This window comes from Triturus cristatus, chromosome 9, assembly GCF_964204655.1.
Source record: "Triturus cristatus chromosome 9, aTriCri1.1, whole genome shotgun sequence".
Lineage (NCBI taxonomy): Eukaryota > Metazoa > Chordata > Amphibia > Caudata > Salamandridae > Triturus > Triturus cristatus.
The window spans coordinates 727871245-727893931 of NC_140592.1; the positions used below are offsets into that span (position 1 = coordinate 727871245).

General features: G+C 49.3%; 1 protein-coding gene across 3 annotated transcripts in view; it reads left to right on the forward strand.

The window, feature by feature from the left end:
- The first annotated feature begins 7744 nt into the window (after window positions 1-7744).
- MAP4K2 (mitogen-activated protein kinase kinase kinase kinase 2) overlaps window positions 7745-22687 on the forward strand; it is a 299578-nt gene continuing 284635 nt past the window's right edge. For 2 of the 3 annotated variants that reach the window (XM_085625928.1, XM_085625929.1), the window contains exon 1: window positions 7745-7976. In XM_085625928.1, coding sequence (XP_085482054.1) covers window positions 7857-7976 — 120 coding nt within the window. In that variant the 5' untranslated portion in view covers window positions 7745-7856. Of the gene's footprint in view, window positions 7977-8275; window positions 8328-22687 lie in introns of those variants that run through there. The other variant, XM_085625930.1, reaches the window with a different exon arrangement.

The window sequence follows — 22687 nt, forward strand, 5'->3', positions numbered from 1 at the left end:
ACTGCAAGCTGAATTAACCCCCACTAGAAAGAAAAATGCTATAGCGTGATCATTAATGGAGAAATCGTCTAGTTGTGCCCCGAATTTCCAGTGCCATTGGTGATGCTGTAGCAGGGTAAGGCCTTTAAAGAGGCCATGCTGTATATTTTTGGCACTCTTCCAGCTCTATCCGGCGCACCTTCAGGCTCCAAGTATGCACATGGGCTTCCAGTAAGGGTACCACCAGCAGATCTATCATCTTCACTTGACGAACCCACCTTACATTCTGCATCAATTACGGTGGCGGCTTCCATTCTGGTGCTAAGATCTGTGCTGGATTCTCATCAACTAACACTGATACCGACATGGCTGGCACAAGAGGTCAAGCCTCTGCTGACTCCGGCGACTGACCTCAAGCTGAATCTGCTTCGACCACGACCGAGGTTGCACCTTGACTCTACTCCAGTGGCCTCTGTTCACAAACGCTCTGATACAGGCAAAACACTTTCTCTTCCACAGGGCCTTCATCAGTGGCTTCACCACCTTTTTGGCTTGTATTCTTATCAATCTGATAATGACGATGGGGATGATTTACCCCATACTATGAAGAGAATATCTGCATGGACTTGTAAGAGGATAGTGGGCTGGATACCTCCCCTGACACAGGGTTAGTTTCGCCCTTAGGGCCCCCAACAGAGTACAGTTCATCATTTGCCATAATGACTAAATGTGCAGCTGTCTTCAGTCTAGACAAATGTCCTCACTGAGGCTTTGCTTCCTTGGCCAGTCTCATCTGAGCCCCTGATTCAATTTGATGAAGCCCTGACTGACACCCTTATGAGTACTTGGATCAAACCTCCCTCTTATCCACAGGTGACCAGGAAGGTGACCAGGCATCACACAGAGTGGTGCTGGGTGACCCAGACTTTGTTGGGCAGCCCCCGACTCCTGAGAGTTTGGTGGTCTAAGTTTCCACCAGCAAAGTCAGCCCTAATGATTTTCCCCATGACCGCTCCAGACTGGGAGTTGAAAAGCATTGAAGTGTTTGGGAAGCGGATGTTCAGTTCTGCCAGATTGGCTTGGAGGTCAGTCAGTGAGGTATGCACTTATACACACGATGTTTGCGACATGGCCAGTGAGATCTTGCATGCAATCCTGGAGGAGTTTCAGCCCTATTTGGCTGAACACATTCAAGATGTCCAAGATACAGCTAAATGTCATTAGGGATGGCCTGGATACTACTGACTGACTGGGGTGTCTGGTGGACACTAGTGTGGTGTTCCACTGCCACACAGGGATGTGATTCACTGACTTTCTGGGGATGTGTATACGTCTTTAATTGATATGCCCTTTGATGGGTCCCGCCGCTTTGACAAAAAGCCTGATTCTGTCCTCAAAGGCTTTAAAGATAGTAAAGCCACAGAGGTTTTTTTTTTTTGATCTTTCAACCCCTACCTGACAGCTTCCTCAGCAGCCCTACCTTTTCGAGGCTTCTCCAGAGTGCTGGTGTATAGACACCATGAGATCCTGCCACCACTGCAGCAGTCACTCCAGTACTTTAGTAACTGGAGACAGGGATCAAGCAGACAACCTGCCCATCACCAGGGGCTCCATTTTCCTCATTGTGATCACTTCAGTGTGTCATGTCAGTGAGCTCCAGGCTCTTTTAGTGCAGCTGCCCTACACCCTCTTTTTTTCTCCATGCAAAGTGGTTTTTAGGACAAGAGTGGCCTTTTTGCTAAAAGTTTTGACGCCTTATGTTGGGCAGCCCATCACTCTCCCAAAGTTCCTTGCCCTGTATTGCCCCTCAAAGAGCAGGAGACCCTCCATCAGTTGGACCCCAAAAGGAACTTTAAGCTTTTACATCGATCACATGAAAGACCATTGGGTGGACGATAAGATGTTTTTGAAATATCTTTTTATCAGCATTTTTTAAATCTACAATTCTATTCAAAGCACAGATATTAATACAAATCAGGTTGTAGTCCATTGGGTATATACCCCACAATAGAAATAACACCACTGTGAACTAGATCAGGACTCCTGTCTCAGTAGGATACAATATACATCACATTTTCATCAAACTGAATTAAGATTACATAAAGTGAACAAATGATCTTTCCTACCCTCAGTGCTCCATCAGTTACTCAGAATGGCAGTCAGGAAGACTCATGTTGTTGATATAGAGTACTGCTGCACCTTTCCTTAGTCGTCTTGGACATCACAGTCCCATTGTCCTCTTCCCTGCCCCCCTTCCAATTCATCAACCTGGATGTGTACATTTAGGATACAACCCCCCACACCTTCAACACCCGTCTCCAGCATCCACTCCAGCCAGGGAGGCGTTGGCACGAGGCTCAGTCAGATCATGAATCATAACTCCCACATGAGACGGTCATCGGCTAGTTTCTCATCGCGCCTCACTCTTCTCATAAGTATCTCTTAATCAATCAATCAATGGGAAATAGCTGGTCCTCCAGAGGTGCTGCGGTTCAGTCGAAGAGCCAGGTTTTAAGGTCCTTCCTGAATTGAGGCAGGGACTGTGATTGGCTAAGGTGGAGAGGCAGGGTGTGCCAGGTCTTTGCTGCGAGGCTGGAGAAGGATCTTTCTCCGGCCGTGGTTTTCCGGATTCGTGGGATGGTAGCCAGGGCCAGTTAGGCGGGGTGGCGGTCTCTGGTGGGTGTGTGAAATGCGAGGCGGTGGTTAAGTTATGCAGGTCCTGCGTCGTGTAGAGCTTTGTAGGCATGCGTGAGGAGGTTGAAGGTGATTCTTTAGTTGACTGGGAGCCTGTGGAGGTCTCTCAGGCGACTGGTGATGTGGCTGCGGCAGGAGATGTTGAGTATGAGTCTGGCAGAGGTGTTCTGAATGTTCTGCAGTTTCTTAAGCAGTTTCTGGGTGATGCCAGCGTAGAGTGTGTTGCCGGTGTCGATTCTGCTGTTGTTGAGTGTGTGGGTGACCCTCTTTCTGATGATCCAGTTGAACATCTTTCTGAGCAGGCGTAGCGTGTGAAAGCAGGATGATGAGAGGGCATTGATATGGCAGTTCATGGTGAGCGTGTAGTCCAGAATGATGCCTAGGTTTTGTGCATGGTATGTCGGTGTGGGGGTGTTTCCAAGTGGTGCGAGCTAGCAGGTGTCATCCCAGGTGGAGGAGGTGGAGCCCATGACAAGTGCTTTGGTCTTCTTTGAGTTGAGCTTGAGGCAGCTGTTCTTCATCCAGGTGGCGACAGCCTTCATCCGTCATGGAAATTGATCTTGGCGACTGTGGGTTCGTTGGTGAGGGAGAGAATCCGCTGGGTGTCGTCGGCGTAGGAGACTATGTTGAGTCTGTGGTTCCTGACGATGTCTGCGAGCAGGCCATGTGGATGTTGACGAGAGTGGGGCTCAGGGAGGAGCCCTGAGGCACACAGCAGCTGACCTCTGTGGGTTCAGAGAGGAACGGTGGTAGTCTGACTCTGTGTTTTGCCGGTGAGGAAGGAGCGGATCCATTCCAGGGCATTGTCACGGATGCCGGCTTCGTGGAGTCTTGCGCATAGGGTGTGTGAGAGACGGTGTCGAAGGCAGCTGAGAGGTCCAAGGAGATGAGGGCTGCAGGTTCACCTCGGTTGAGAAAGGTGCGATGTCATCTGTGGCGGCAAGGAGGATGGTCTCGGTCCTGTGCATGGGTGGTGATCTCTTACGCCCCTGCCCATTCAATCATGTCCCTCTGTCAGTCCACCAATGGGGGGTGGGGGAGAGGCCTTGGGTTCAATCATCTAATGGCTATGCTCCACTTAGCCAAGGTTAGTTCAAGCAGTACAAATTTCCTGCTGGGTTTCCTATTTTTCCTTTTAGGTATCAGGCCCAAGAGGTGTTGGTTTATCCCGAAAGAGATCCCCCAGCCCATGGCCCAATGGAATTGTTCCAACACCTCCTCTCAATAGTGTGCAACTTGAGGGCAACTCCACACCAAATGGAGAAAGTACACTGGTGCGCTTCTAGAGTGCATGCACCCCTGGTCTCTAGAGGGATAGATAGTGTACAACTGTTTGAGGAAGAGGTAAGCAATATGAAATTGAATTAGCTTAAATCACGTATTAACTGACACCTCACACACACCCCGTACACCCTAGCCCACTCCCTGGCTGTAATAGGGCCCTCGATAACCTGTTGCCAAGTTTCCTCATTCTTCAAGGGAGGCATTGGCCTTTCGGTCCGCAGGGCCTGGTATAAGTGTGTGATAAGTCCCGGTACTCCCACCATGGACAACAACACGACCAGTGTTTGCATGGGTGCAGGGGCCTCAGGGAATGTAGGCGATATTTCTCTGGCCTTAGAGGCTATTTTGAGTACAGAAGGAACTGGTCCCGCTCCAGGCCAAACATCTCGAAGGCGTCCTGCATTGTAATAAATAGAGCGCCTGGATATGGATCATTCAGTGTAGCACACCCCTGTCACCCCACCAGTGTATGACCATAGTCTGAGCTATCTGCGCAAAGGGTCGGCTCATCCAGACCTCCAGCTCTGGCACATAGGGCGCCCTGGGGATCATTTCACGAACTGCTCTCTCCCAAAGTGTGCAGAATAGTTGGATCATATGTGGCAGAGTCCCAGGCACTCTGTTGCCTCGCAGCAGGAGCGCCCCCAATTTATCTCCGTATGTCTCTGCCAGTAGGGACTTTTCCCAATTGTCTCCCTCGATTAAACCAATGAACGACATGTTGCTATTGAGTTGCGAAATAATAAGCCACTTTGCCATCTCTTTTAGGCAGGTGTGTAGCCTATCTATCTGGGTCCTACTATTATGGTCTCTTGTGTGGTTTCTAATTACGGGCTGCATTCAGAGCCCGGACTGTCCACTGTGCCACATAAGACCTTTTACGAGTGGGCTGCAGGCTAGAGAACTACTATAACAGGACGGGCTCCCATGACCCAACAATCCCCTCGGGCCCTGTTCTGATCATGGCATCCTGCAGTGTGCCGCAGATTTGAGCATTTTTGCAAGGGCTGATGTTGATTTACAAAGCAGCATTGGATACCCCTTTTTTAGGTCTCGCCTAGGCAGCGCGCATGCGCTGCCCTAGGAGGGCCTTTAGCCGTTGGTGTTCACTTTTCAAGCACTGCACTCGTGCTTGTGGCAGCATCCACCTTGCGGGAGCGAGCAGCAGCGTGCCACAAGCACAAGTGCAGTGCTTGAAAAGTGAATACTGCGCGTGCATGCACAACTCCCGGGCTTCCCAATCCTGCCTGCGCGCTGTTCCAATGCTCATTACCCTCCCTTCGCTCTACGGGGCTGATGGGGCAAATCCACTGTTACTTGCAATTGTTCGCACCACTCCCGGGCTTCCTGATCCTGCCTACGCACTGTTCCGATGCTCATTACCCTCCCTTCGCTCTCCAGCGCTGATGGGGCAAATCCACTGTTATTTGCAATTGTTTGAACTACAGGCGTGCCCGTGTTCTTTATACCCTATCATGTGCCCCTCCGAGCCCCCTGGGTATATTATGTGTGGGGTGATGCAGGACTTAACTTTACTGCAGCGGCTACTGTGTTTCCCACCTTCGTACCGGGCCCTAGAGGGCTGCGCGGCATTGCCGTATGTTCTGTACCCGCAGTATGGCGGAGCGGGCCTCGCGATCCCTCCGGTTAGCCTTGGGTCTCTTCAGCCACCTCCCACACTAGTTTGCTTCTGCACACCGGCCGGTCGTTTACTCCAGCTCGGGCCCCTGGGTCACTCACCACTTTCCTAGGCTAGTATGTCTGCACGAGCATGACCACCCACTAGCCTCTCTCAACTCGGCTGCACGTTGTTCTGGGGTCTGCTCGCTTCTCTCAGTAGGCCTCTTCTGCCACCCCCGCTAGTTCATTTCTGCACCCCACTTGGCTTTTTACTGCGTTTCGGGCCCCAGATGTCGCTCGCCGCTTTCCCTGGCTGGTGTGTTTTCACTAATGCGGCTGGTGCTTGTCTCTCCCACCTTGCCCGCTCGTCACTCCGGGGCCCGCTCGCTTCCCTACGTGGGCCTCTGCTGGTTTCTGGTGTTTGGGCTAGATGTTGCACCCAGACTTGGAAATTTCTGGTTAGCTGTGGCTATCACCACACCTCCTGGTCTGTTGTGGGGAGTTTTACATACAATATGCCCCAGGATTATGTTGGATACTCTTTAGTTAGCTGCCATCTTTGATTGGAAAACACCCCAATGGTCCAAAAGTTTATTAGGGGCTTGGTTGGTGTGGCAACTCATGCCAGGAAAAAGTCCCACAACAGTCAAATCCTTGGCTGGATTTTACCTCTTGACTATCTTAGGGACCGAAAAGTCTTTATATGAGGATCTGAAGAATCCACATGCAGATAGATTCCTTCTGTAGCTGAGTGCGCAATCGTAATCCTTGTGAGAGTTATATCTCCAGTATGGACAGCATTCTCTGAACTCTAATGTTGCGTGACTCTGGCTCTCTCACTGATCTCTGGGCAGTACACAGGTGGCTACTGTTGTCCCAGGGTTTGAGTATTCTTGCTTTACTCAAAACCTTTGATTCTTGGGTAGTCAGGTCCAGCATCCAAGTCTTTACTGGATGTGATTATAGCTTTGCAACTCGGATACAGTGTGACGAGATCAGATATATGTCAATGAAGGTTAGTGTTCAGTCAGAGCTGAAGTTCTGAAAACCTCCATCATCATTTACACTATAGATTAATATAACAAGCATTGGCATAGGTATAATAGTCTATTTGGATATCACAGTTTTGGAGCATTACAACGTTATTGCAACAATACAGCCAATAGATCCTGTTATAGCTACAAACTGGGCCAAAAACAAGATTTTATTGGACCTGGGTAACAAATGTTATGCTGGGCCCATGTCTTTTTTTCTGGTAGCAAGAGCACCTTTTTCAGAATACAAGCATTGGCATAACCAATAGGTCTCGTCTTTGGGACCTTATAAGTGTTTAGCCGTGCAACACTTGATGTTGTTGCACCAAGGATATTGTGCTGGAGAACGAAACACTTCTAAGGTCCCAAAGGCGAGACCTATTGGCTATGTCAATGCTTGTTCCTGTGTGTAATGCACCTGTTCATTTCCAAGGATGCTGCTTTGTTTGGGCGTTGGGTATTTACGCATTCATGTAGGTTGTCATACAGTAATAGGGGAGTGGGGTGCTAGTCTTGTACCCATGCGGTCCCGTATGTGAGGGGAACTTTTACAGCTGATCTCAGTTACTGCCTCCGTATGTGTAGGAATTGTGTACTGCACCTACCAGGTGTTGCCAGCTGTTCCCCGTTTCATGATAAGATTGCTCTGCTTCTGTCTCTGCAGTAGAACAGCATTTATGGGCAAGGTAGTACCGCCGCTACTATGCAGTACTGCATTTATCCGAAGAGAGCTTCCTCTGCTACATAAATCTCAGTATTGCAGTTGGAGGGGGGGGGGGGGGCTATTTAATTTGTGTGGGGTGCACTTTTAATGCTGATGCCATCAGTGGGTGAGACGAGCGCTGCTGCCTGCATTTCAGAAGCTCGATATAAAATGTTTGCTATACAAAAGTCAAAATATATGGTGGCTATGTCAATGACTGACAGACGAGTACTCAAGCGATCTAATAGCAGTTCACTCTGCGACAGCCTGGAGATCCTGTCTCAACCTGCCGTTGCCAGGGGTAGTGCACTGTACCGGGCCTGGGCGGGTGTACGAAGCCGGGGGCCGGCTTAGCGTCTGAGACCGAGCAGGGCGGCACAGTGGGCGTTCTGGGGCTGTACTGTGGGCCGAAGCTCGGCCCCGGGGGCCAGGCCTCGTGGTTCCCGCCTCCCGGATCTCTGCTCCCCCGCCCTCCCTGTGTTGTTCTCCCTGCTGCTCTGTGACAGCGGCCCAGAGGAAACGGAACCAGCGGCTTTCGGGCCATGAGTGGCCCTCCGGGGCCCCCCTTGCTGCAGCTGCGGGATGTGTCCCTGCAGGACCCGCTGCGGGACTACGAGCTCATCCAGAGGGTGGGAAGCGGCACCTACGGGGATGTCTTCAAGGTATGCGGGGAGGGCACACTATCGAGTGGCATATGGGTCGGAGGGAGTGAGCATCTTCCGAAGGGTGAAGGGAAGGGTGAGAGAAACGTTTCACCACCCATAGAGGGGTGAGGGGAAGTGGGCATCCTGTCGTGAGGTGCGAGGGATGGCGAGTCGTGACGTATGCCATCCCATGGAGGAGTGAGAAGAGGGAGGCTACCCTTGGAGGGTGACAGGGAGGAACTTGTCGCCGCCACGCTGTGCAGCGAATGTGAAGAGGGTATTGCTGGGAGGGGCTTGCCAGCTATCGATGGATGTTGTGGTCATGGATGTAGAAAGAGCAAATGATACTCGTCAACTCCTCCTCGTTTGGTGAGTGTCTGTCACCCTCTTTTCGAGGATGTTAACTGTAAAAAGATCATCGCGCTTACAGTAAGGTCAATCTCTTTGCTAACTTGCATCACTCAGAAATCGGTTCATCCTTCATTTACTTTAATGGGATCGCCCTCTTAAATCTCGGATTTTACCGTAATTCAGAGGCTTCGGGTTTGGTAAGAGAGCGTGTCATGGGTTGTTTGAGAGGTAAGCGTGACAACGAAATGTAGAAATCGGTTAGGGAACAGGGGTGTGAGGCAGGGCATCTAGACACCCTCAGCGAAGCATACGGACAATAAGAGTAAACGAAGCATCCTGTATTCCGAAGCATCACGAGAAGTGAAGGGGATGGGGGTCTGAGGGCTGTGTTTACTCTGCAGAGTTGGGATGGTCTCATTACTAAACTGCTTCCACGGCTACCACGACTCAGTAAGAAAGGCTGTTCACACCTAAACCCCTGTTTTTGATCTCGTCAAACCAGCATCTTCTTGTCCAGGCAGGCAAGTCCAATGTTTGCACTTTTCAAATGCAGAGGTGGTTGCACAAGCACCGGGCACTCTTTCATGTTTCTTTGGGCACAGCTTGGGCCTCTTGGCGTCCCCGTCTTTCTGTTGCTGTTAGCATAGTTCTGAGGCTTCTGCCTGGCGTGTCACTGGTGCAGATCGTGCTGGGCCACAGCGGGAACCCTACACTAATGATGTTGTAGAACTGCATCTCATGCTCCCTCCTACTGTCTCCCATTTGTGAGTCATACACTGACTGTTCAATGTCCTCACGGCAGCTGATGATGTTGGCGAAGGACAGCTAGCTCCTGTTTCAGTAAAATGCTGGCATTGTAGACTCTTGTGGAAGTTAAAGAGAGTCCGGACTGTACAGCGTCTGCACTAACATATGTTTAAGAATGATTTTGTTTATTTTATCTCCTGCACTGGAAGTAAAAGGCCGGCCCTTCTCATTAAATACTCCTATAATAACAGACTGGTGCTTGGGACAGTCTGCTTTTCGATGTAACACATTGGTAATGTTCTCTATGAAGAAAATAATATCCTATCTCATGATTCTAATACTTGCCACAAAGGTACTTGAATTGGGAGTGGCGTTGACTAATAACAAATAGAAAAGTAGGTATATAACATACTGATTTTATTATACATTACATTCTTTCCAATACTTAAATTCATGACCTAATCCACAACATTATTGTGCAATAAGAGTCACAGATATAAGGATTGCATCAAGCCTCTATTGTGCAACTTAGCCACAGTAGAGTCTTTCCGATATCCAAAAACACAGTTGAAATGTCCACAAATGTTGCCAAGGGCCTCAATTGTTCATCTGCAAACAGGCAGCACGTGTTTCGCCACAACACTTCTTCAGGGCCAAAAAGTGTTGTTGACATCAGTAGAAAAAGATACCTGTCACTGAATATCTCCAATAAGATTCCAAACAACCCACAAGGAGTGAATACTAAAGAACAATTTCCGAAAAAGCATAATTGCTCACAGTATTCACAGTAATATCCTCAACACGCGTCTCGGTTCAACTTCAAATTCGAATGGATCGTGTATCTCAGATATCTTTTAACCGCCCATGATAAGGCTCTAGGAGCGTAAAAAGGAGCTACTGCCAATTCATCATAGATCACCACAGTAGCAGTTCCATGTCATTCACTACTTTATGAGGAAACTAAAAGACTGATGTATATCATATCTGCATGGTTAAGAAAAGCATGATTGCATTTGTTTTTTCTCTTCAAGTAAAAATGTATCCCATTAATATCTGCTCTTGAAGTATCAGATCTGTAGTATAGTATTTGTTCCTGTGTCAATGAAAGTGCTCTAGTTTCCATGATCTACTCCTTCCCGGGACAGCAAAGGCAGGAGATGTATATTCTCTGATCCCCTGAATAAAAACTAGCTAGCATCATACAGACAGACAGATGGATGGATAGATAGGTAAACTTTATTGTGCCAAGTTATTTAAATCCATCACAATATCAAAACAGCTGTCTGGATAAAACAGAAAGCACAAAGTTAAAAACAGTGCAACACAATCAATCTATACAACAAGCAGCACTGAACTCCCTTGGGAACCTAATTTGGTAAAGTGCACAGTGCGGTAGTGAACACCTAGGTATAACAAGCATTGGCATAGCCAATAGGTCTCGCTTTTGGGACCTTATAAGTATTTAGTTATGCAGCACAATATCCTTGGTGCAACAACATCAACTGTTGCATGACTAAACACTTATAAGGTCCCAAAGGCGAGACCTATTGGCTATGCCAATGCTTGTATTCTGAAAAGGGTGCTCTTGCTACCAGAAAAAAAGATATGGGCCCAGCATAACCTTTGTTACCCAGGTCCAATAAAATCTTGTTTTTGGCGCGGTTTGTAGCTATAACAGGATCTATTGGCTGTATTGTTGCAATAACGTTGTATGCTCCAAAACTGTGATATCCAAATAGACGATTATTCACTGGTCAGGTCAGCACATGTTCCAGAACATCTTGTAATGTAGCTCAATGGGTTAAAGCAGCGGTTCTTAACCTTTTTACTTCTGTGGCCCCCTCCATAATTATTTCTGGAAGCCATGGACCTTCACCGAATAATTATTGGAATCTGTGGGACCCCTACTGGGTCATTACTGGAAGGCGGGGACCGTGTTCTAAGCACTTTCGATTATTTGAACAGCTTCCTTGTGCTACATTTCTTTACAAAGCAGTGCAAATCCGGCCTGAATGGCCTTGAAATGTTTACAAACGCGTTTGCTATTCTTAGATCGACTTGTGTGACCCATGGACAACACAAAAGCTTCATAAGGGCGTTAGTCTTATTGTTATACGCCAGCTAATGAAATGGAAAGGAGCGCCTTGCAGTTATGTATGGTACCACTTTCAGAAAGTGCCGATGAGGCTGCAAGTGAAATTACACAGCTTGTACTATGCCTTATTTCCCCAATTATAAAAGTTGCTAATCAATTCAGGGAATCTGAAGTGACCCCTGCTGTCCTGCGCCAGCGCCGCCACCGCGGAAGGTGAGTGAGCGGGCGCGTGAGTGCGCAGAAGCAGCAGCGGGGCCACTCGAGTGTTGCCAGAAGCTCAGCGCGCCACATTAATAACCTTTAATTTGCACTGCGAGGCCTATGATTTCGGAGCATGAATCACTCGGTTCAAGGCACGCAGTAGATACAATAGCCGAAAGTCTGATGCGAGTAACTAAAAACACACTGCAGCGTAATGGGCAGAACTGAAAATGAATAGCAAGGCGCTTTCTACCCCCAGCGGGGGTTGCAGGGATGCCGAAAGCCACACAACATGTACACAAGCTATATATTTGTGGGGGACAGGACGTCTGCAGAGAAGCTCAAACGTTTTTCAGTGTACAGCAAAGTGGCAAATTGGTATTTTATGAGGTCTGAAGTTCGATAATAAAAGTGTCCTAATGCGGTGTAAAGGGTCACATAATGGCGGCGTTGCTGTAGCATTCTCCACTTAATACTCTGACCTACTTCTGCCAACGAGTCGTCATGCGACCGCCATCATCCATGCTTAGGTTTCCTTGTGAAGTTTGGAATGCAATTGTCCGCACGTAAAGCAGGGGTGTGCAACATATGCCCAGGAGGCCTTCCATGCATGTCACATATTCAGAAGCATAACAAAATGTAATTTAAATCAAATAAATTTAAGAGGAATTAAAAATAAATATACATTAAAAAGGCAGTTGAAAATTCTGCTGTCGAACCAGCTAACCTGGGCCTAGGTTGGACACCCCTGGTTTCGTGGACTCCTGCTCTTGACTGCTTTAAGCGCGGTGCTCAAATGTGGCATGTAAGCGTTAATTTACATTAAAAAACAAGCATTGGCCGCGCGGCCGTGAAAGTGACTCGCGATCGCGGGCTGTAAGGGTGTCCGCGAGCGATGTACTTAGTGACCCATGACGGAGGAAAGCCAGATGGCGGCTGCGCGCATGCACGCGCGCGTGCGTAACTGCAAGCTTGAGGCCAGCAAAAGCGTGTGGTAGCACTTTGAAAACCCACTTACTAAATGTCTCGCAGGGCAGCGCATGCGCTGGCTCAGGCGAGACCTACAAAGGGCCCCTCAAATTCAGCCAAAGTAACAACCTACTCCTATTATGTAAGGTTTGTGCCATTCCAACAGTTAAAAGGTCAATAGACAAAATGGGTTATTGATAAAGTGCAATGTCCCGATTCATTAAAAAGGAACATAATTCATTTTGGCTGAGGTTTACTAATAACATTTGGTGCTGGATGAACTATGGCCACCCCAGCTAATTATACTTTATGCAATGATAGGTGCAATGAGATCTAAAATGAGGCACTGTTGCCGATCTAAAGTCACCATGCTAAACTATAATATGGATAAGAACAGATACAGATGCAATTTCATAAGAAAAACTATTTTAACTATAATCTGCACATGTATTTGAAAAAATAAAAAGTCAAAGAGCCCAAATAGTACAGCTAAAATGGCTAACAGGGATAATGAGTCACCAATGAGTAGGACAGTAAAAAACTATCCGGCTATCAGTTCAGTAGCTTCAGAGCTTCTCTGAAGGATTTCACACATCTGTCTGATAGCTGCAGGTTCACATTGCCCAAACATGCGATGACAGCCGTGTCGCATTGTCTTAAGGCGAGTTTAGGAAACAGGGGTTTTAGCCAGTAGCATCTTTAAACTTTCAAGGCTGAACACACGCTTATAACATGCAAAACACTTTCCTTCTTGTAATTACATAAGCGGCAGTGCTGTTCTGTAGATTCTGTTAACTGCCCAAATTTATAGCCTTTTAGTGGAATTAGACCACACCTCAGCCTCAGCAGTTCTTTTTTAACGGGCAGTTTCATGGGGCAGGCTAAGCACACCGCTTTTCTTGGCTCTCGATACAAAGACTCACATAAACTGGCTTGGGCTTTTTGAGACAGTTCTAGTTTGTCATCAATTCCCGATTGAATCTTTGCCATTTTTAACAACAATTTTGCAGTGAGCTTCGGGGTTAAGTTGTGATCAAAGATATTCGACGCATCTAGAGCTTCCTTTGCCTCCCTCAAGTAAGGTTCCCACAGAAGTTTTTTGTCTTGGAAACCTTGCCTTATCACTTCTTTCAGAGACCCAGGTTGTATGATTTGTGTAATATCCCAAAAAGTGGTCCTTTGACATTATAGATTGCTTATGAAGAACAATTTCCAGCCATATCTGTGAGGATGGTGCTACATATGGGAGGTTGGATAAACGCCTGTAACATCTTGTTTGCACTTTGTCCAGCTAAGCTGAGGTACGAGCCATACAAGAGTGTGGGAATACATTTGGTGTTAATTGCTTTACACAGGGCCGTTTAATTGGGGCCGCTTATCCTAGAAGCCAGTTTTTTAAAACTCATTGTCCTGACAAGGATGAGTCCTTTAAGTAGCAAAGATGTGTAAAATGGGAGCAGCAATTGTTAAAATGGATGCCCAGATATTTAAGGCTTGTCACTTGTTCCAGAACCACATTGTTCATTGAGAAATTGAATTTGAGAGCATATCTGTTTCTGACTCCACAAGCCATGGTTTTTGTTTTGGTATAATTAACTTCAATAACTCCTCACAATAACGGACAAGGGCCGCCAGAGATTGCTGCAGCCGTACTGCAGTGTGATTGAATAATAGGGTATCATCTGTGCACTGGAGGCATTGTATGTGGCAGCCAGAAAATTTGGGAGGAAAAGCACGTGCAGACCCCAGCGCTTTGTTTATGTCCACCAGGTATAAATTAAAGAGCAGTGGTGCAAGGATACACTAATGCTTTACTCCTGAATAGGTCTTGATTTTATCGGTAGTGACTCTACTAGATGTTACTTTTACTTTTACCCACATTCCTGTGTATAGGCTTCTAATGTCTCTGAGCAGATTTTACGAGATGCCTCAGTTAGACAGCTTTGCCACACTCTCCCTCTGTCCACTTTGTCAAATGCAGTTTTTAAATCTATCAAGGCGACATAAAGCGGGGTGCCTTTTTAGGTCTCGCCTGGCGTTAGCAGCACGAATACGCTGCTCTCGCCAGACTGGAGGCTTCACTGGCGGCGTGACACTAGGCACTTTTTTTTGAGAAAGCGCTTTTTAACATTTATTTTTTTGTTTTATGTCCATTGCTAACTGAAAAGAAAGTCGCTGCAGTGCCTCCTCTCCTACACCTCTCCCCCTTTTGTTTACACGCAGCGTGCTTTATCGCCACCCCCACCCAATGTCCGTGCCCTATCGACCCTCTGTTGTCCACTCCCCCTTTTGTTTACACGCAGCGTGCTTTATCCGCCACCCCCCTCCCAATGTCCGTGCCTTGTCGACCCTCTGTTGTCCATGCCCCTTCAAAGCCGCTAAAGCTATTTCCCGGTCTGTAGGCGGGCTCGGCTGCGCTGCATAGTTTCACTTCTTTTACAGCCAGCAGGCTTTGGGCCTGCTGCTGCAGCTCTCAAAATGCGGCAGCCAGCCCGTCTGGCGTAATGTGCTAGTGGTGGTGCATGAGCAAGATGACTACTGCCTCAGCTGCTGCCTGAAGTCCAGTCGGTCGGAGACTCAGGAGTCCGTGTCTGATCCAGACTGCGGCCGCGGCGCTGCCCGGGACAGTCTGTGGTGCCAGGGCAATCGTCGCACCTGTACCATCAATGGGGACAGCACTGACAATACAGAGTAAGTGAAGTGTTTCTTTTTGTCTTCCGGATCAGCAGGCATTTTGGCAACTTGCACGCGGCACCCCCTTTAAACTATAAATCCCCGTTCACCCCAACCCGCCTTCCTTCTCTTTTGAAATCCCACTGCTCTTTGAAATTGCAGTGCAAAGTTGTTATGACGTGCATCAGTCAGTGCGGCATTGTTGGCGGAAGAGTAAACGTTCCTAACTCTGGGTGGGAGTAAAGTATGCTTCCGGACCCGAACGCCCCTACACAACCGAAGCAGCACGGACAGCAGCAGCACAAATCTGTGTGTGGGAAACGCATGTCCTTCTCTACCAACCACATGCTGCCTCTTTTGTTTCTTAATTATGTGGATTGTAAACTCACTAGTCTGTCAAAATGATTGGCGCCGCCCTCTCTTTTTCTAATACCGGTATGAATTGCTGCACGAACCCGAAGTAACAGTGCTTATTTAAGGTAAACTTTTCAACAGTGACTTCATCTATGGCTGTTTTATATGTAGTCCTCGATGTCTAGTGTCTAGGTGTATTAGCAAATTGTAGGGTTTCCACCTCCCCACGGACGGCATTTTCTACTGTGTGATTCACTACTTTCGGTTTCTGCTAAGATGGAACCACTGGCTCTTCACTGCACTGCTATCTCTGCAGTGACGAGAGCAGCGCCGAGATTGAAGGTGTGCGGAGGGGGCTGAGTGTGTGGGTCCAGACACCAAGTCCTAGCCTGCCAAACACAGGCGGAGCCAGCCCAGAAACAAGCCCGATTTGGCTTCCGGAATTGTCCCTCTATCCCTCTGCACTGTAGCCCCTGTGGCAGCGCCAGGATGGCTTCCCTACTACATAGCACACTGGAAGGATGGCTCAGTGGAGAAGTACTGACTAGTGGTGGTAGGCGGTGGCAACGTTGGCAAGTCTGCACTCGCCATTCAGTTTATCCAGGTGGGCGCACTATGTCTGGCATGCACAGCTCATCAATACCCGCCCTCCTCACACCGGCTGCAAACGGTCCTTCACCCAGCTGCTAGTCACTGCACCCCGGCCTTTGCTCTCCTTGACCTACCTTACCCGGGCTTCTCTCTCCCAAAGCAGTGTGCCCCGCACTCTAGACATTGCCCCCTACACTGTAGACATTGCCCCCTACACTGTAGACACTGCCCCCTACTCTGCGAGCCGTCAGGTCACTGATGCCCATCCACCAGATACTGACATTAATTCCACCTCATCCTCACTCACTGCTCCCACTCTAGGCCCCTGTAACTGGGGTGCTCAGTCTTCCACCTTATTATGTGCTCCCAACCAGTGAAATCTGATTTTCCCTCAGCCACACACTGTGGCACACCAACCTACACCAAACCACTTGTCTCCTTTGCCTCTCCAACCTTTACTGTCCCTCCTCCAGACACTGCTAGCAACCCAATCACTGTGTCTCTTAGACACCGTCCTCCACTTAAAATCTCTCCTCCCATCCCTTAGATAGTTCACTCCACTACCCAGCAAAGAGTCTGCACCCAAATAAACTATGCTCCACTGCCCAGCATCCCTGTCCATTCCTGCCCCCTGCCAAACGTATTTTACTTTGCATTACCATCTGTCTGGCTTTCCCACATATTCGGGCCTTCTTGCCAACTCACACTCTGCCCCTCCACTCCATATAACTTGCTTATCCACACCGCAGTTAAGTCACTGCAGACTGCCCCTCTTTCGCCATACTGTTTGTACCTTGCACATACTCTTGAGACACATGACGCTCCTCCTTCTACCCAAGTCCTGCTCTACCCTTTAGTACTCCCCCCCCCCCCCCCCCCCCACTCAGGTACCTGTTCCTCCCTCATCTCCTGCCACACTTGCTTAGAATATCAATGTGTACGCATATGCTTTTTCCTTTGCTGCTGCCAATTCATCACATTTAACAAGGAATGGAGAATGTTTAAGCTTTTAATGCTTTCTAATCATAGTTTCAAGTGTCTTTGTGATAAAAATAGCAAGACATTGTTTTTTGTTTTATCAGACTTTAACGTTCTCTATCCTCATTTAAGCCTTTGTGATTTTTGTGGGCTGGTTTGTTTTGTATTTATTTTGGTAGGGTGTGCGCTTGTTTTGGACTGCTTTTCAAGGGGGAGTGTGTGTGTGTGTGTGAGTGTTTTGGATGTCACACCTGGCGGAACGAGTGGCGAGGTGAGACGCAGTCGTGGTTCCTGTGCCTTTAGAGCGCTAGCCTGTGGCCAGTAAGGAACTGTAATCTGTGTATGCATTGGGGGATTGAAGGGGGCAGGTATTTGAGGCAGAATTGCAGTGTGTAAAATTTCAGGTTAGAGGGTCTGTCGCAATATAAAACATTTCAAAATATATAACCGCACTACAGCTTTGGGCCCTACGGGGGGGGGGGGGCAGCCCAGACCACAGGCTAGCTTGTTGGTGTGAAAAAGACCGCTTTATTGGAAACAGGTGCACCTTACATAAAAACATCCCTTGGCCTGTGCCGTATAAAACGAATCCTCACTAAATATAGCCTTCCTATCTGGCCCCCCACCCCCTCCCCTAAAATTGTTTCTCCCCCTGCAACAATCATAACACAACTTACAATTCCTAACTTTCCTACCCTACCTAACTAGGTAACTTCTTATGTCCTACCCCACCGTAACCATAACTCAGTATATGTCCCCCATGACCTAGGAAAAACGCCACTCGAAAGTCGGAACTGCCGGCTTTCGACCCCCCCTTTAGGCCTCCTGACGTCTCGGGTACCTGCACACACCAATTGCCCTGTCCAATGCCTCCTTCATCTGAATAATATATAGCTCCATGCCATACCGAGACAAGTGCACCCCGTCTTCTCTAAAGAAGTACACTGCCGCATAGCGTAATTCCGGGTGTTCCATCCTACCTATCCCCTCCCTGTCACAAAAAACCCGCATGTCCCTGTTAATCTTCCGGCGTGCCCTATCTATGGCCGCCGGGCGCGCAGCCCCCCTCCAGATTCTCCGCGGAATGAATTCTGACCAAATTACGTAGCAACCTGACCACTGTGACCGAATCTCCAGCAGATCCCTTTTCATCTGCTTCAACAACGCCAGGCCCTTGCACTGCACCAAATCATTCTCCCCTAAATGCACTGCCAAAACATCAGGACACACTCCCCCCTTGACAAACCTGTTCAATACCGGAAAAAGTTCATGCCATCTCATACCCCCTTGCCCCTGCCACTGACATCGAAACAACCTAGGATCCAACTCTAAATTCAGGTTCCTGCTCTTGTCCCATTCATATCGCTCCGCTCGCTTGATGAAAGAGTGGCCCAGGATGAGGATGGACAACCCGGCCACGTCCGGCCCCGCCACCGCACCTGGAAAGAGACACATGTCAGCACAAAGGGAGTACCCCGCCTACTCTCCCCCCCCCCCCCCCACCTGCAGCCTGCGGCCGAACGTATGTCTGGTAACAGTCCGACTTCCACCTCTCCAGACGCATAATGTCCTCCCTCCCCCACCCTTGGCGAGCCGCATCCGTTGCCGCCCCGATCCGAAAGGAATGTGTCCCGAACAATGTCGGCTCCACCCCCATGCCGAGCAGGGCGTGCCGTAGGACCCACAGCAGCTGGGCCGCCGTCACCCGTTCCCCCGCGACCCGGCAAAATATTTCACCCTCCACTGACCGCAACCGAGATGCCAACCGCCACCCCCACACCGCCGGGCAGATGTCCTGCTCCAACGCGGGCCCCAGAAACACCCAGGTCCCCTCACCCCACTGAGCCGTCTTTGAGCGCTGCAAGCGAACCGCCACCTCCCCGGCCCGCAGTTCCACAGCCTCCGAGCACACCCCAGACTTCCCCCTGTGCCCCACCAGCTCGGACACCCTGAACGCCCCAAAATACATCCACGACATAAGGGTGGAAAACAAAAGAATCTCCTCCTGATTATGGCAGAAAGGAGGCAGGCGCTGAAGCACCCCTCTTAGCATGCTCCCTGTGATAGGCCAACGCTGACGAGCCGTGGCCCCCCGTTCTCGCACTCAACCCTCCAGTAAGCGTGCGCCCAACTCCCCCACCGACGGCGCATAGCCCCACCACAACTTCCCCATGAACGCTATGGCCGACAACTTTCCCGCAATTGTCGCTTTTGACATGCCCTTGTCCATCAATGTCAACATGAACTGCACCACCTGCTGACACCGAAACCCCCGATACCCCTGCCACCCCGCCCCACTGTCCACAAACTCCCACCACGCCTGCTCGTATGCCCTCCACGTCGACCTGGCCACCGACCCTCTTACCAGTTGTACGACCCTTTCTCTCCTACCGACCACATCCCCTCCGGCACTGGCGTCTTGCAGTCATCCGCCTCCGTGGCTAGCCCATGGAACCTCTGCCACTGTGAACGAGACAAAGCATCCGCAATGTCATTGTCCACCCCCGGCACATGCCGTGCCTGAAACAAGATATCATGCTCCAAACAACGCAGCACAAACACCCGCAACAACTTGAGCACCTGCGGATCTCTAGCGGACTGCCGATTGACGACATGCACCACTGACATGTTGTCCACCTTGAAAATCACGCGTTTGTGCGCCAGCACCCGCGCCCACACCGTCACCGACACCACCAACGGGAACAATTCCAAAAACGCGATGCTCCTCCCTCCGCCCTGCCAATGTGGCGGCCATTCCTCTGCGCACCACCTCCCCTGCCAAAAAAGACCGAAACCATCCACTCCCGCCGCATCCGAAGAGATGGTGACATCCCACTCCCAATCCTCTGGGGGAGCCATCGGGATCCCATTAAAATGCGCCAAGAACGCCCGCCACATACGTAGGTCCTCTTTCGTGCCCGCGGACAATCGCATATGATGATGCGGCAATGTACCTCCCGCCAGGGCCCGCCCCAACCTCCTACAAAACGTACGACCTGCCCGCACCATCCGGCAAGCGAAATTTAAATGTCCCAAAAGAACCTGCACCTCCCGCACCGTCACCTTCCGCTGCCCCAACATGTCGTCCACCAAACCCAGCATGCCCAACTTCTTCTCCTCCGGTAACCGGGCCTCCATGGCCACTGAGTCTAGCTCAATGCCCAAAAACGACAGCACCGTGCTGGGACCTTGTGTCTTCTCTGGCGCCAGGGGCACACCCAGGTAGCCCATGAGCTCCGTAAAACTGTCCAGCTGCTGCTGGCAGTCCGCCGAACCGGGCAATCCCACCAGGAAAAAGTCATCCAGCTAGTGCGTCATCGCCGCCTTCCCCGTGTGCCATGCAAATGCCCACTGAAAGAAGGTACTGAAGCGCTCAAACAAAGCACAAGAAATCGAACACCCCATTGGCAGTGCTTTGTCCACAAAAATGGCGCCGTCGAACTGTATACCCAACAGTTGATTGTCATCCGAGTGGACGGGCAACAACCGGAACGCCGACTTTATATCGCACTTCGCCATGAGTGCGGCGGGACCCACCGCCGTCACCAAACGCCGCGCCACGTCCACTGATGCGTACGAAACTGATGACAATTCCGTCGCAATGTAATCGTTGACCGACGCCCCCTCCGGCCATGACAGATGCTGGATCAGTCGAAACTGTCCCGGCTCCTTCTTTGGCACCACTCCAATGGGCGAGATTATCAGACCCCGGATCGGCGCCCCACCAAACGGCCCCACCATCCGCCCCTCCCGTACCTCCCTGTCCAATTTCTCCCGTACCACCGACTTCTGTGCCGCGACCGATTTCAAGTTTTCAGCCCACCGGGAGATGTGCGGACCCTCGTAGCCCAGCCGAAAACCCTCCCGGAAACCCCGCCGTAACAGCCCCGCGTCCTCGGTCCGTGGATAAGATGCCAGCAGGGGTTCCAACCGATCCAGTCTAACCGGCGTACAAGCCCTTTCCCACAGTCCCTTGTCCCCCCCGACCTCCCCGACTGATCGCCTGCTGTCCCACCGGAGCGGGCTGCTGCCCTTGGTTGTCTCCCGTCCCCCAGCATTGCACCACCGGGTGACGTTTCCCACATTTCGAGCATTCATGCCTGAACTTGCAATATTGCCGCGTACAAAGACCTTTGTTGAAGTCCCAGCATGCCCTCACCGGGGTCCCGCCGGTACTGTCGCCTTGCCCCCCCCCCCCCCCCCCCCCGGGTGGGGCAGCTGGGAAAGGGGCGGGGTGCCAGGGGCAACCCGCTCGCCGTATAGATCATCTTGCCAAAACTTGCCCCCCCCCCCATGGTCTGCTGGTACAGATCCGAATCGATCTCCCCCCCCCATTTCGCCTCCGTATCCCAGGCCAAACGCGCCCGAAACTCCTCATCGTAATGTGACCACGCGTTACCCCCATAGGTAACTTGTGCCCTCCGGACTACATCCATGTACTTAACAAGCATTGGCATAGCCAATAGGTCTCGCTTTTGGGACCTTATAAGTGTTTAGTTATGCAACTGTTGCATGGCTAAACACTTATAAGGCCCCAAAGGCGAGACCTATTGGCTATGCCAATGCTTGTTTTATCCTTTCTTAGCGTTGGACTGTCCCTTTCAGCAGCATGACACTGAAAGATGGGCCAATCTGAAAGGGCCAGTGTGTGGCCTGTTTTTTTGTTGTTGTCCTGTCTCGGTCCACAGGACCAGAAAAAAGCAGCCCAGACATTAGCACTTTCACGCTGGCCCATTCTTTGTTAGAAATCCAGGGACAAGCTTAACAAAATCCACCTGCAGACACTTAACAGGATCAAGAACGGAAAAGGTTTCACTACTGAATCCTGATTTCCTGAGTCAAGTGCCTCAGAATGGAGGCCCTATAGAACCCTCTCCTAATTCTGCTGGCCAAAGCTAAGATGCTAGAACTACATTTTGCTAAGAGACATTTCTCCTATCAGCCTATGCAGTGGAGAGGTTTGCAATGATCTTCTAAGAGAAAGGCGAAACCTGCAAACTTAATGTTCACCACAGACATCTATGGTAGCAATATCACAGTATTGCAGGCATGAGGTAATGTATTCCACATGCTAAAAAGCTTGCCAACATCTGTATCTTATTGTTAGGGCTTACAGTTTTGTGATTTTTTTGTTTTACATTTCTGTGTGTATTTATCCAGCCTTAATTTATGTTTAGTCTGTAAATGAAGCAGCGGTGGGTATATTTCCATATTTATTTAACTAATATGTTTATATTCACATTTGAATGTTTTTAATTATATACAGTACTATACTGTCATCTGAAAATATTTGCATTATAGAACAGCATAATCAGCTGTATATCTGTACTTAGCTAAGCCTCATTTTGAAATATTCTTTCTTTAAAAACAAAAAAACCCTACCTGTCAATCTGCATACCTACTAATCTAGCATTTGTGATTGACAATAGTGAGAATCATACAAGGATAACCCACTTTTCGTATTAAAAAATAAATACAGACCGGAAAATAGATATTTGTCTTTCTCTATTTATCTCTGAATATCAGTAAAACAAAAAGTTGAGAGCCCTAGTAATTGTACATGTCTGCAGTGTTTATGCTTTCAAATTACCAGGACCATACCTGTTCTAAATCAAGAAAGTTTGATAATAATAGGATTGTGCTTACTAAAATATGACATGTTCATCGTGCTGTAGCAGCTGAAGAATATGTCTGCAAATATCAGCATGTCTAGTAGAACTACACTAAAGAAATGCAAGTAAATATTGATCAGGATTTAAATTCCCTATCA